The 14,748-nt window shown below is 48.7% G+C and overlaps 1 protein-coding gene across 2 annotated transcripts in view; it reads left to right on the forward strand.

The window, feature by feature from the left end:
* HK1 (hexokinase 1) overlaps positions 1–14,748 on the forward strand; it is an 81,156-nt gene that overhangs the window by 30,712 nt on the left and 35,696 nt on the right. For both annotated transcript variants that reach the window (XM_029931805.1, XM_029931806.1), the window contains 2 exons: positions 2,282–2,444; positions 14,139–14,287. In XM_029931805.1, coding sequence (XP_029787665.1) covers positions 2,282–2,444; positions 14,139–14,287 — 312 coding nt within the window. The remainder of the gene's footprint in view (positions 1–2,281; positions 2,445–14,138; positions 14,288–14,748) is intronic.

Here is a 14,748-nt window from a genome sequence, read left to right on the forward strand (position 1 = left end):
TTTCCAGCAGGCAGGTTGATCTCTCGGAGACACAAATCTCATTGCCACATACTCGTTAAAGTCATCCCAAGGCTTCCTGTGCTTTGGGATCAAGTCTCAATTTGTTAACGTGCTTTGTAAGATCCTGCACAGCTCCTGACAGTCATTCTAGTTGCCTCACTTTTTACACTGTGCTCCATCTATACCAAATTCATTTCTGTGCCTTGCACAAACCCCCCTCCCCTTGCCTTTGGCTTGCACACATGCTCTTGATTGTGCCTGGATGCACACTTGAACATCACGCCTCCGGGAAGCCTTCTCAGTCGTGTCCCGTGTGCTCCTGTGGCTGCTCACACACACTTGTTTCGTGACTGCCTCTCCCCCGCCAGACTGTGGGCGCCATGACAGCAGGAGCTGCTGGGCTCATGCCAGCCTAGAGGGTAGAACAGAGTGTGTCTCCTCCTAGGGCCCTGATTCTGGCAATTTCTCCTTAGCTCTCTGTGGTTTCTGATTGCTCCTGCTCTGCATTGTTCTGTCACAAAGGGGAAAGGAAAAGGTGGTTGCCTAGAAGAGCTTGGGGGTGAGGGTGGGGACAGGGTTGTCTTTGGCCGCAGAGGACACTGGGGGACTCCTGCCAGTGTCCTGATTGTTTATGAGGCAGGGGACAGGCAGGGCCTGGGGGAGCACAAGACAGGGGACCAGAGCGAGAAGAAGGCTGCCCGGGCCAGAAATATGCAAAAATGACCTAGGGCCCCGGGACTCCATGTCCTTGAGTCAGGACGTTTCCAGCCACCCTGCAAAATGAGCACGAGATGCCATTCTCAGAAGCAAATAAACATCAAGGTCTTTTCAGCCTCACTGGGTCATAAATCTTGTCTCTCGCCCCACCGGGAGCTTTTGGTGTGCAAGGCTGCGTGCAAGGCACTGGTAGGTCAAGGTGAATGGAGCAGACACTGTAAAGGTGACAGGTACAGAAAGCTGGGAACCAGGCTATCCTGTGGAGAGATCAGTGGTGAGGGAGGGGTTCTCGCCAGTCTGAGGAACCCCAGCATCTGCAGGAGGAGCTGAGATTTGACCTGACCCTGGAAGGGTAGGTGAGATTTAGACAGCTGGGAAGAGAAGGAAGGGCTTTGCAGTGGGGAAGCCCAGGAACCCAGAGGAATGGTGGAGGTGTTTAGGCCAGAGTGGAGAGAGCATGAAGCCACAGCTGGAGAGTGTCGAGTGCCGTGGACGTGGGAAGACACTGCAAGGCTTTGAGCAAGGGAATGAATCGGCCAGGGTTGCGTTTTAAGAAGGTGGACATGGCCGTGGCGTATAGGATGGGTTGGAAAGGAGTGAGACTGAGGATGGAAAACCGTTACAGTGAATGATTGAGGAGTCAGGGATAAGGAATGGGTCCAGACACACGGCTCTCAGGGCTTCCTACTGCCAAAGAGTCACCAAAAGAATGAATGGTGGGAGAAGGTGACTCAGAGCTGAGCACATAGGAGGTGCCCAATAAATACTTTTTGAGAGACTAAATGGGAAGATACTATGAAGGAAGAACAACCAGTGACAGACACTCCAAGGAACCTGAGGTTAGGAGCCTTGGAACTTTGAGGGGAATAGGGAACCTGGGAAGGGCAGCAGGTTGGGTCAGTACTTGGAATGACTTGGGCATATGCTCATATTGGCCCTGGCCCATGGGCGTGGGAGCCTGGGGATTGTCTCCATACCTTCTGGGGATGGCAGGGTTGAGGTCTTTCCACTCTAGACTTGCTGCCCCATGTCCTGAAGGATTCCAGCCCTTTGGCCTCTGTTTCCACGTATGTACCTAGAAATCATGCCCGAGGAGACACTGCAGTACCACTCTCTCACATTAATACCGACAGCTGATGTTTATTGAGCACTTCCTGTGTTCTCAGTGCAGCTCCATTTCATCTGATCTTACAACTCACACCTGTGAGTGAGGCTCTATTTATCATCTCAGTTTTTCAGTCGAGGAAATGGAAATTCACACAGCTATTCAGTGATGGTGCTGGGATTTGAACCCTGCATGGCTGGCTCTGGCTACCCTTGTTCTTAACCTCTGTGACACTGCCACCCATTTGAGGACGAGCCAGCCACTTTTCACAGAGGGAAGGAGTCATGTGGAGGAAGACCCGGGACTTGGTGTATTTGCAAGACTGTTCTGAATAACATGGCTGATGGCATTTGAATGACTTCCCATCATGTGGTCAGAGTTTGTGGGATCTGGGTTGTCTGAGACAGGTGTGTACCTGAGCCTTGGCCTCACTCTCCTTCTTTCTCATCCTCCCCCCAGATTGACAAGTATCTCTATGCCATGCGGCTCTCCGATGAAACTCTGTTGGATATCATGACTCGGTTCAAGAGGGAGATGAAGAATGGCCTCTCCCGAGATTATAATCCAACAGCCACAGTCAAGATGTTGCCAACATTTGTAAGGTCTATTCCTGATGGTTCAGGTGAGTCTGTCACCCAGAGATAGGGCTCTGAGGGCTGAATTCTCTGTTGAAACATCCTTCCTACTTTTATTCATTTGTTTATTCATTTACTCATTCCTTCACTCAGTCATTCACTTTTCATTAATTCATCTGGTTTCCCATCCATCCACCCATTTCTCTGTCTATCCATCTTCCATCCATCCTCCATCCATTCTCCATCCATCCATTCATCTGTCTCTCCATCCATCCATTCATCTCTCCATCTGTCTGTCCATTCATCCTCCAGCCATCCGTCTGTCTATCCATCCTCCAGCCATCATCCATACATCCATCTATCTGTCCATTCATCCTTCATCCATCCATTCATTCATCCATCTGTCTGTCTATCCATCTTCCATCCATCCTCCATCCATCCATCCATCCGTCTATCCATCTATCTGTCCATCATCCTCCATCCATTCTTGTCTGTCTATCCATCCTCTAGCATCCTCCATCTATTCATCCATCCATGCACCTATCCATCCGTCTGTCCATTCATCCTGTATCCATTCTCCATCAATCCATTCATCCGTCTGTCCATCCATCATCCTTCATCCATCCATCTGTCTGTCCATCCATCCTCCATCCATCTGTCTAACATAGGCCTACTGAGCACCTACCATGTGCCAGGCACTGAAGATACTGTAGGTGGACAAGGCTGACCTGCCCTCAATGGACTGACTGTCTAGTGGCTTATGATAGAAAAGGGGAGTGCATATGGATCTTACAGATGCTCTGTGGGTTGCTCTTATGTCTCCAGAACATCAAAGTCTCCAGAACAAATGAAGAGTTTGTTTTAGGAAAATCTCTTCACCAGGGCACTAAGACCTCCCTTCAGATAAGTAGTGATCCCAGTGGCCAGGTGGGGAGATTCAAGTCCCTATCTAAAAAGTTTTTATAGATGGTAAATCAAGAGAGCCCCTAAAGCAGAGACCTGTCGAGGGGAGGTAGAAAGAATTAAAGAAAAAAGTCCCCTGTCAGTGAGCATCCATGTGGTTCATGTCCCACAGGGGGGAGTCGGGGGCTCCCTGTGGATTGTCAGTCCCCCTTCCCCAGAGCAGAGGGCGTAACTCCTGCACTCGGCAGAGTGGAGGCTGGGAGGGCACAGCTTGGCATGCCCGGTGGAGGCGTTCTGTTTGGCAGGGGCGGGGGCTGTGCCTGGCCCAGCTTGGCACACCCACAGGAATCCTGCTCCGACTGGTGTTCCGTGCCCTAGCCTGGGGCTCACCTCTTGCGCTCGAGGGAGGGAGAGAGATTATGGGGACGTGATGGAGGGCGTGTGCTCTGCTCTGGGGCCACAGGTCAGGCATGCGTGCTGTACTCATTGGTATTGACATCTCGTGTGTTTCATGACTATTTGAAATCTATCCTACCTCCATCTTTTTGTTTTCCTTGAGGTATTGGTTACTTTGACTTTTTGACTTTTAAATAATGACCGAAGAAATTCTGGTCATCAGAGTAATGGGATTGTGGTAGGCCCTGGGTTTTTGTTCAGATAGCTCTGGCTTTCTGGTTCCCTCCTGCTTTCTCCCAGCGCCGGATGGCACCCACCTCTAGGAGCATTGGGCCTCTCCAGGATTAGCGGAGTTCTGTGGGAGAGGCCTGGCTGTGCCTGCTTCCAGCTAAAACAACAGAGAGGGGAGGGAATGTGGGTGTGGGCAGCCCAGAGGGTCCTGCTCCGGCTCTGCTGGGAGACTCCGAGGGACCCCTGATGCCCGCAGGGCACCTGATCCTGTGTGACCGGCCCAGGGCTAAGGTGACCAAGGACCATATGGCATTCCAGGACCAAATGTCCGCAGGTGGTGCTCTCCCTCAGTCCCTCAGGAAACCTTTCCAGACTTGAGGGTGTTTAAGGGTGATCCAACCATACTCATAATCTAGCCATTTGCCCCCATCAGTGACTTTTCAAAATAAGCCCCAGAATTCAGACTCATGTGGCAAAAACACTCTGCAGGCCTCCCTTAGACACTCCTAACAGTTGCCAAGACTCTCTAGGCCCTGAGCCGTCCTGCAGAAAAGCAGTCTGTTTGACCTGGCTTACCTGCCTTTCCCCCTAACTTGTGATCTTCTCTTATGTATTTTCATCTATTTTGGGACACGTTTTACTTTGAACGTCTCTGAAATCAGCAGTGCATTGTGCCATCACTGCATCCTAGAAGCATAATCGGCAGTGTTCATTCTTCAGGCTGCGCAAAACAGTGGCATGTCTGACAGCGGTGTCTTAAGTGCGAGGACACACGTGGTAATGCGCCATGGCTTTGTTCCACGGGAGCCAGCAGCCGGGGCCCTGTGCCACCATTTGAGCCTCTCTGTTCTCCAGTGTGGATGGGGCCAAATATTTAGGGCCCCTGAGAAGTGCTAATAGAAGGACGAGGCGCCCCTTCCTGTGCAGGGCCGGAATCCCATTTGCGTTCAGCACCTCTCCCTGCCTCACCGCCTCTCCCAGCCTCACCCATTCAGCCCTGCCCCCACCTCCTTGTCTTCTGGCTTCTGGCGGCAGCAGCGGCGGTGGCAGGTGGTCCTTGGGGCAGACCTGCGGGTCCTGGGCTTGCAGCCCAGCCACAGTCTCTGCCTGTGTCATTGCATTTTCTTCTTACAAAGATCCCAATCAGATTAGGCCCCTGCACTAAGGACCTCATCTTAACCTGAGTACATCTGCAAAGACCTTGTTTCCAAATAAGGTCACATTTCTGGGTCTCAACGGTTAGGGCTTCAGTGTATCTTTTTGGGGTACACAGTGCAGCCCTAACACATCCTGTAGCCTTTCTCCTTATAATGGTACCTAATGTTCATGGTTGGGCTCAGTTCATAGGGCCCGGGGCCCACACTGCATTTGGAATGGACCCCACAGGCCCACTCAGGCATTGACATTGATGCCAAGGCCTCGCATACTTGACCCCGGTCAGTCCGCTCCTTGCCCCTTTGTGATGGAAATGCCTCTACTCTCACCTCCTCTGCACTCCTTTATCCACCGAGAACCAGGAGGTCCCCTGGAGTAGCCAGAAAGGGTCTCCTGGATGGTAAACTGTGCACTGTTCCCTTTTTAAATGTTAATCACTGCTTCATCTGTATAATTAGTCAGCTGCAGAATTAGTGGTAATCCCAAACCACTGAGGGATAAATTGGACTCAGCGAGGTGGAGAGATGCCTCTGCCTGTTCGGGATGATGTGACTTCCAAGTTGTAGGGAGGAACAAACCTTTCCTTTTCCTGCTGACCTTGAGCCTGGGGGACTGGACGCATTGTCTTGAAACTACTGATTTTTTGGAAATGTATCAGCACATTTTTATTATTTTTTTTTCTCCTTTGGACTTTTTTTATGAGCAGTGGTTTTTCTTTAATTGCCTTTCAGTAACCTATACATTAATATTTTTTTTAAACTCTAAAGTGGCTTTTAGCTGCTACATATCCTGTCTGGAATAGAAAAAGGTATGAATAATAAATAAAAGAAGGAAGAGACTGTTGAAGCCTTTTTACTTTGGTGACTTGGCTAAACAGAAGTCCCTTTTCTGAGCTGCTGGTCTGCAGGATGGCTGGCCCTCTGGGTCTCGCTTCTCTCAGAAGACCGGGCTCACTCTGGGTCTCGTTCATGAAACCTCCCCCCTTTTCTCTCTTCTTCTTATTTATCAGTAAGGATATTGGAAATACCAATTTGATTGCAAGGCTTTTGAGGGTAAATTGAATATGTAATATTTCCCTCTTTCTGACTCCTGGTTCTGAGTATACTTTTTACCCAAAGGATAAGTTAGAACATCTTTGATTTGTGGTCTGTTCGCAGTTAATTTTTTGAGCCCCCAAACATCCATAGGACTACTTTCTGGTCAAAGGAAAGAAAATGCTCTTTCCGTTCCCATGGCATTTGGGCTGGTTGCTTACCTCTCGCTGTCTCTGTTCCCTTCTCTGCAAAGAGGATCGGATCATCTCAGAAACTCTCTCCATCTGTAAAATCTGCACACCTAGCATCCTGGTTGGGTTTTTGATGAAGGTGTAGAACTCTCATCAGGTAGCTGGATTGCAGACCAGGAGGAGCCCTTATATCTCACGTACAGACTCGATTCATTCAGCAGGGTGTGATTTGTGGGCATTTCACGAAGGGGGGGCTTCTGTGTGCCCTGTTTTCCATCCAGTGCAGGCCTGAGCTCGAGAGAGACATCAGTCCCCATGTTTGTTTCCCACTATGTGCAGGTAATAATGGTGGTCATTATAAAGTGGAGAGTTGCCAGGGGACCCTTCAGATGCTTTGTTAAATGAGCCTTCTCTGGAAGAGCGGTTCTCCTGGGTTCAGTGGGAATGGGAAATGCAGGAAGAAGTTGCAGGTAGGAGGCAGCAGGGGCAGGAAGTAAGGTTGAGGCCAGTGATTTAACCAGAAGAGGTAGTTGGAGGGAAGCCCAGTGCTATAAAAAGAAGTTGAACTGGGGCGCCTGAGTGGCTCAGTCTGTTAAGCATCTGACTTCAGCTGAGGTCATGATCTCATCGTTCCTGGGTTCAAGCCCCACGTCCAGCTCGGTGCTGACAGCTCAGAGCCTGGAGCCTGCTTCAGATTCTGTGTCTCCCTCTGTGCCGCTCCCCTGCTCATGCTCTCTCTTTCTCAAAAAAAGAAAATAAATATTAATAAAAAGAAGAAGAAGGGAACTTGAAATTAAAGGGGGTGGGGAAAGTCCAGAACACTAGATTAATCTCTGGCTCTGCTGCTTATTATCTGTCTGACTTGGAGGAGTCACTTAACTTCTTAAACCTCCCATTTCCTCATCTCTGAAATAGGCATGGTAAGCGTGCCTTCCCTGCTTCACAGGGCTGCGGAGGATCAAATGAAAGTGCTTTGGAAACTGCAAACCACCGAGTTCCAGTGGGTCCTCCTCCTCCTTAACACTGTCGTCCTCTCATAACCAACTTTGTAGGAGTTCTTTGGGAAGGCTCTTCCCAGCTGATGTGGCCAGAGGATCCCCACTATCAGGCCTAAATGTGAAGGTCTAGCCCTCAAAAAAGTGATCCAGAATTTTCCAGAATGCACTGGCATCCCTGTGATGTTTTAGGGGGAGGAGGCAGAGAAAAAGGGGCAAGCAAAGGCAGGCTGTGTCACTCCCACCCCAACACCCAACAAAATGTGGACGCGCCCACAGACCACAGGTCTGGCGCCTCCGCAGTGGGCTGACGGGGCACCACAGCTCTAATTGGGGAACCAACCAGAGGCAAAATAGATGCCCTTGGTTATGGAGGGCAAGTAGGTATTTGGGGGATTCATGGCCTAAAGAATATTGAACTCAGGAGCCTTCTGGTTGTGGCTGAAAGAAATCTAACTCAAATTTGTATTAGCAAAAAGAGCAACATTTTAGGTTCATATAACTGGGAGATCATCTTGTAAGTTGGCTTCGGTATCTCAGGACTCACCTGATTATCGTTCTTTCAGTCTGTGTGTTGGTTGCATTCAAAGGCCACCTCTCCCGGGTGGTGGCGGAAATAGTCCTGGTAGCCTCAGCTGATGCCTGCGTCGGAGCTAGTGATCCCCGCGTGGGTTTGGAGAGGGTGACGATTGGCTGACTTGGGTCATGTGGCCATCTTGCCCAGGATAGGTGACTCTGGACCCTCCTGGATCTTGCTTCTGGCTCTCGTCCCCCTGGTCCCCCTGGAGCGGGAGCAGCTTACCCCCAACCTCAGATGAAGAGTGGGGAGGATGGTTCTCTAAAGAGTTGCTAGATAGCCAGCAGAGTTTTTGGGGGCGGGCCGGAGGGGGGTGTCTTTTGTCTGGCAGAGAATAGGACCAAACAGACGTGCCTTTGCCCCAGGCAGTTGTTTTGAACTAGCTGCCAACACTGATGGCCTGCTGTGTGCAAGACTTAGCACCCAGGGAAGGAAGTTAGCATGTTAAATATTGTCTTTGCCTTCAGGGAAGGAAGTTAGCATGTTAAATACTGTCTTTGCCTTCGGAAGATAAGATATATACACTAAAACATAATGAGCATCACAATATTTGCAAGTGTATGAGCCCCTGAGAAAAGGTGGGGGCCTCTGGCTTTGCCACAGGGGTAACCACGAACAAGTCCTTCAGTAGGACGGGTTGGAGCTTCCTTGTCCATCAACCGAGAAGAAGAGTTAATGTTTGTCCCATGTCTCCTGAGCTGAAAATATGATTTACAGAAGGAGGTGGAGGCTGCCATTTGTTTTAGCAATCACAAACGCACCCTGGAACCAGGGTCATGCTCAGGGAAGGATCAGGAATGCACCGGGCTGACAGTGACCCCTTGTAAACTGCCTTCAGGGAAAGGCCACCCCCCAACCTGGAATCTGTCCACTCCCACTTGCAGCTGTGTCCCATATTTAGTGTTATCTTGACATCTCAAGGTCACCTTTTCTGGTTGCCGTCTCTGACCCTAACCTTCCGGGACCCCGTTGACCTGTACTTGTTGAAAACAGGAGCAGGGGAGAGCGGGGTGGACAGACCACCGCGGGAGGCTGGGACGGGGCAGAGCTGCGGAAGTGGGGGCCAGCCCCATGTGCCCTAAGATCAGACACCTCCCAGATTTGCTTATCAGCAGCTGAGGTCATTTTCACTTCTGCTTGAAAAGCTACAGGCCTGGGTCCTGCAGAGCTGCTGCCTGGAACCTGACCCCTTCCTGCTGCAGGGCCGAGAGCTCTTACCCGCTCTGTGTTGACACTGATACCAGTAAACAGGATCCCCCACGGACACCTGGAACTTGAGCTAAGAACCTGCTTCCACTCAAGCCTTTGAGTCAGCTGAAAAATGAGACTGTTGACCAGGCTAGCAACCGAAAAATTGGTCATGCTATTTTGTTTTGTAAGTTATGATGTAAAAATCTGTGTAAAACATGAAATAGACAAATGTTTATTTAAACATGAGAATCATAAGCCTATTGAGGAAAAGTGTTGAAACAAAACAAAAAGCACCCGTCATTTCACACTGGCACGGCGTTTGCGCCGGTGTGCCTGTTATTCCTGTTGCCCGAGTGGTTTCTGGTTGTTCCCATACTGAGTTTCCATGGCTCTTCACTGAAGAATGAAGCAGAACAAAACCAAAAGCTGCAACAAGTCGTGGATGTTGAGGAGCCTTGGCAAGAAAGGTCGCCATTCTCATCGGGCTAAAGCCTCACTCCACTGTCATCACCCGTGGGTGGGGATACTTGTCCACGAGGTCTGTCCGGCAGGCAGTTTGCACCAGTGGTTCTGAATCTGAGCTTTGGATTCACGTCTTGGCTCTGCCGCTTACCGGCTGTGTGCTCGGGCTGATCACTAGCCCCTCCCAGCCTTTACTTGTTCACCTGCAAAATGGGGATATCACAGCAGTACCTGCTGCATAGGGTTGAGAGAGTTTGAAATGATGCATATGAAGCACATAACATCTGGAGTGCAGGAGGGCTCAATGCATGTTAGCCGATGGTAAAATACAGTGGTTTTGATAGTCTAGTGATTCATCCGCTTGGGAGGAGCTACCTCATACCTGAGTCCATTTTTTAGCTGCAGTAATAGTGAGCACCATGGGGGTTAGGATTCTGACGGGGGCTGTAAGAAAACTCCAAACGGGATCCTGGCTGGCTCAGTCGGTAGAGCATGCGAACTCTTTCTTGATCTTGGGGTTGTAAGTTTGAGCCCCACGCTGGGTGTAGAGATTACTTAAAAAGAAAATCTTTAAAAAAAAGAGGCAAAGAAAACTGTAAACTGATTTGAGCACCCCACAAAGTCAGGGTCAGAATTCCCTACAAACCCGATGCTTCCCAGCCTTCTCCCTTGGTCTGTTTCCTCTAGACCACCGAAGCAGTTTAAGACCAGTGGTATCACGTGGTATCTTCCCACAATGGGATATATATAATTCAGTGATTGGAAGGGATGAGGTACTGATACGCGCTGCAACACAGTTGAGCCTTGAAAACAAGTCACATGTAGTAGGTGACAGAAGCCATCCGCAACAGAGCACCTGTTGTCCGAGTGTGTTGATATGAAACGTCCAGAGTGGGAACATCTATAGAGACAGACAGTAGATTTGTGGTTGCTGGTGCATGAGAGGGGTTGGCAGGAAGTGGAGAGTGACTGCTCGTGGGTACGGACTTTATTTTGGGGATGCTGAAAATGTTCTACAATTAGTGGCAGTGATGGTTGCACAACTCTGCAAATATACTAAAAACCACTGAGTTCTACACTTTAAAGTGGGTGACTGGTAAAAAACTGGAATTAAAATAAAAACTTAGGAAAATGAAATGGATGAATTGTATAATATATGAGTAATTCTCAATAATTCTGTTCTTTAAAAAACCAGCCAACCAGTGGCATCACTGCTTTGTGCTTAATGAACAATAAGCAGGGGTACCTTGAGTGAAAGAATGAATGAATGAATGAGCCACCAACCCCTGTGATTAAGCAGCTACCAAGCGCCCCGGGGTGCCGTGGGTAGATGCACAGAGGCCTACGTCTTTCCCTGTAGGAACTTGAGAGGATAAGAATCATGAGAATCCAATGTGAGAATTCTTTGGTTTGTTCACTGATTCTTTCCCACCCGCATTAGTTCAAGTACTTGTTCAGCTCTTACCGTGTGTCAGACACTGTTCTACATTCCAGAAATAGAGCAGTGTGTCAGAGCTTACAGGTTGGTGAAATCAATGTATAGATGCGTCTTCTTTTTTTTAAACTATTACCTTAAAAAATAAAATAAAAAAGCTCAAAGGACTCAGAATAGCCAAGACAGTCTTGAGAAAGAAGAACAAAGTTGGAGGACTTTTACTTCCAGTCAGATTTTACTACGGAGCCACATTAATCAAGACACTGTGGTACTGGCACAGGATAGTCGATTCGTGGATCAGAACTGAGAGTTCAGTATGTCATTTATATCTCAGAATTGGAGGGAAAAAGAATTGAGAGTTCAGAAACCCATTTATGGTCACTTGATTTTTAACAAAGGTGCCAAGACTGTTCAATAAAGGGAAGAACAATCTTTTTAGCAAATGGCGCTGGGACAACTGGATCAAATCACCACGTTTAAGAGCTGAAACTATCAAACTCATAGCAGGAAGCCTAGGGGTGAGTCTCTCTGACCCTGGATTTGACAGTGGCTTCTCAGATAGGACCGCAAAAGCACAACCAACAAAAGGAAACAATAGATCAGTTGTACTTTGTTAAAATGGAAACCTTTTATGCTTCCTAAGTTACCATCAAAAAAGTGAAAAAACCCCACAGAATGGGAGAACATACTTACAAGTCATCTGTCTGAGAGGGACTCACGTCTAGAACATGAAGAACTCTTACAACTCAACACTTAAAAGACAACCCAGTTCTTAAAAGAAGCCAGGGTATCTGAATAGACATTTCTCCAAAAAGGTGAAAAATGGCCAAGAAACACCTGAAAAAAGTGCTCATTGTCATGAGCCAGAGAAATGCAAATCAAAATAAAATAGATGATGATTGGTATTGAGGATGTGGGGAAATTGGAAACTTTATGTATCACTGGTGGGACGGAAGATGGTGGACCTGCTTCAGAAACCAGTGGTAGTTCCTCAAAAAGGTAAACATTTGACAGAGCAACCCTACTTCTAGGTATATACCCAGGGGAGCTAAAAACAGGGTCACATAAGAACTCGTGCAGAAATATTCACTGCAGTGTTGTTCATGATACGCAAAAGGTAGAAACAACCCAAATGCCCATCAGCAGACACGTGGGTCGATGAAATGACGTATGTCCATATGGTGGGTTATTGTTTGGCCATGTGACAAGATGATGAACCTTAGAAATGTTTTGCTAAGTGTAAGAAGCTGGTCATAAGAGCTTCCATTCATATGAACTGTCCAGAAGAGACAAATCTACGGAGACAGAGTGTAGATTAATGGTTGCTTAGGGCAATGAGGGAAGAGGGACTCAGTTGAGAAGCAGTAGTTAAAGGATTTTTTTCCTGAGGTGATGAAAGCATTCTAAAAGTGGTTTGTGGCAATGATTGTGTAACTGAATATGCTAGAAGCCATTGGAGGGGTGCCTGGGTGGCTCAGTCAGTTAAGCGTCTGACTTTGGCTCAGATCATGATCTCGCTTTTCGTGAGTTCAAGCCTTGCATCAAGCTCTGTGCTGACGGCCCAGAGCCTGCTTTGAATTCTGTGTCTCCCTCTCTCTGCCCCTCCCTTGTTCACACTGTCTCTCTCAAAAATAAATAAACATGAAAAAAATTAAAAATAAAAACCCCTGAATTGCACACTTAAGTGGGTGAATTGTATGACGATGATTTATATCTCAATAGTGCTGTTACCTAAAAATGGAATATTATGGATGCTTCCCTAGGAAAGTGAGATTCCAAGCAGCCTTATATTTATACTGCTATAGGATTGAGAGTTTAGGGGACCACTGGGGCTCAGGATGGCAGGGGTGGCTATTCCCCCCTGGCGTGACATGAGGACAATGGGGATGTCACATCAGTAGTAAAATTAACAGACTTCAACTGATTTTTTGGAAGCATATGTGAGAATTACTAATGTGACACAGGGTAAGAAAGCTAGATGGTGACTTAATGGTTTGGGACCCTTCCCACGGCCACCCCCCTTGCTGCTGTCTGGTGGCCTCGGTGCACACTCTCGTCATCTGTAAGACTGAGGCGCACCCCAGTTACTGCACATGTTGGACCTGAGGGATGTAACCATATCGAGCCAGTTACTCTTAAGTGACTAAAGGGACTTCTGGTAAAAAACATTCCCTGGGTAGAAACAACACAAGTGTCCACCTGCCAGGTGAGTGGACAGACAGATGTAGCTACATACAATGGAATGTCAGCCTCTGAAAGGAAGGACACATATTATAACATGAACTTTTGAGACACAACGCAGAGTGAAAGAAGCCGGACACAAAAGGACAAATATTGTGTGCTTCCACTTCTGTGAGATCTCTGGACGAGGCAAATCTGTAGTGACAGAAGGTAGGGAGGTGGTGACCAGGGGCCAGGGGACGGTGAGTGGGGAGTGACTGTTCAATGGTTCTAGACCTCCCGACCGTGTTAGGGCTGATGAAAAGTTTTGGAGATGGATGGTGCTGATGGTTACACAACATTGTACTTAATACCACTTAAAGATGGTTACAGTGGTAAGTTTTATGTTGTGTATATTTTACAATTAAAAAACCCCCCAGGGATTAAGTGGAGGTGTGGCCTCGCCGATATGGAAGGAGCTCGAGGCATGGGGGGGTGGAGCTCAGATTTGTGGGGTTTTCTCTGAGTTGAAATGCTGTTTTTATTTATTATTTTTAATTAAAAAATGTTTTTAAGTTTATTTACTTATTTTAAGAGAAAGAGAATCCCAAGCCTGGTGCGGACAGTATGGAGCCCGATGTGGGGCTCGAACTCATGAACCACCACATCATGACCTGAGCTGAAGTCAGATGCTTAACTGGCTGAGCCACCCAGGCACCCCATGTTTTTGTTTTTGTTTTATGAATAACAGTGCTCTCTGGGGCGGGGAGGGGGGATAGAGAATCAGAGAAGCTGGGGTGAGGCTTTGTCAGAGATCAGCACTTGCATTCCCCTGCTTGGAGCTGGCCTGCTGCACGCTGGGCTGGGAGGGTTTCCCTGGCCTGTTTTCCAGACAGGGCCGTGGTTGGATGAGGTTTGCATGGGGGGTGCAGACCCTGTCGAGAAGCTGGCAGACGCCTGGGGCCTTTCTGTGACGATGCCTGATGTGATACCTGTTGTCTCCCTGAACAGAAAAGGGAGATTTCATTGCCCTGGATCTTGGCGGGTCTTCCTTTCGAATTCTGAGGGTGCAAGTGAATCATGAGCAAAACCAGAATGTTCACATGGAGTCCGAGATTTATGACACCCCGGAGAACATCGTGCACGGCAGCGGAAGCCAGGTGGGTCCCCGCGCCCTTCGGATCAGCCCCAGTGGGCTCCTGTGTCCAGGAACCAGACCCCTGTGTGCTGGCATCAGGGTCCCTGGAAGGAGTCCCTTGCAGATTGATGTGGAGAGGGGCTCCTGGGTGGAAGGGTGTGGCCGCCTGAACCGAGTCCACCATCTGGGTAAACTGGTCGATGGGAGAAGGTCACTGGGACTTGTATAGTGTGGAAGGTGTGAGGGAGCCCGGCAGCGCTGTGGGTAACTGTGTTCATTCTCTAAGAGTCCTGGGGTTGGCTCTCCAGTGCAGGTTTAGCAGAGCCTGTGGGTGAAAACACCCCTTCTTCCAAGGCTTTGGCCTCCTCCCCCAGCTCACCAAGGGCCCAGGCCTCACTGGGTGTGGCTGTCACCTTGTGGGGCAGCAGACATTTGAGTTCATGGCCCTGGGGCTAGTCAGGGGCTCTTGGCTACCGGATTTAA

The sequence above is a fragment of the Suricata suricatta genome, chromosome 2 (genome assembly GCF_006229205.1).
Source record: "Suricata suricatta isolate VVHF042 chromosome 2, meerkat_22Aug2017_6uvM2_HiC, whole genome shotgun sequence".
NCBI classification, from domain to species: domain Eukaryota; kingdom Metazoa; phylum Chordata; class Mammalia; order Carnivora; family Herpestidae; genus Suricata; species Suricata suricatta.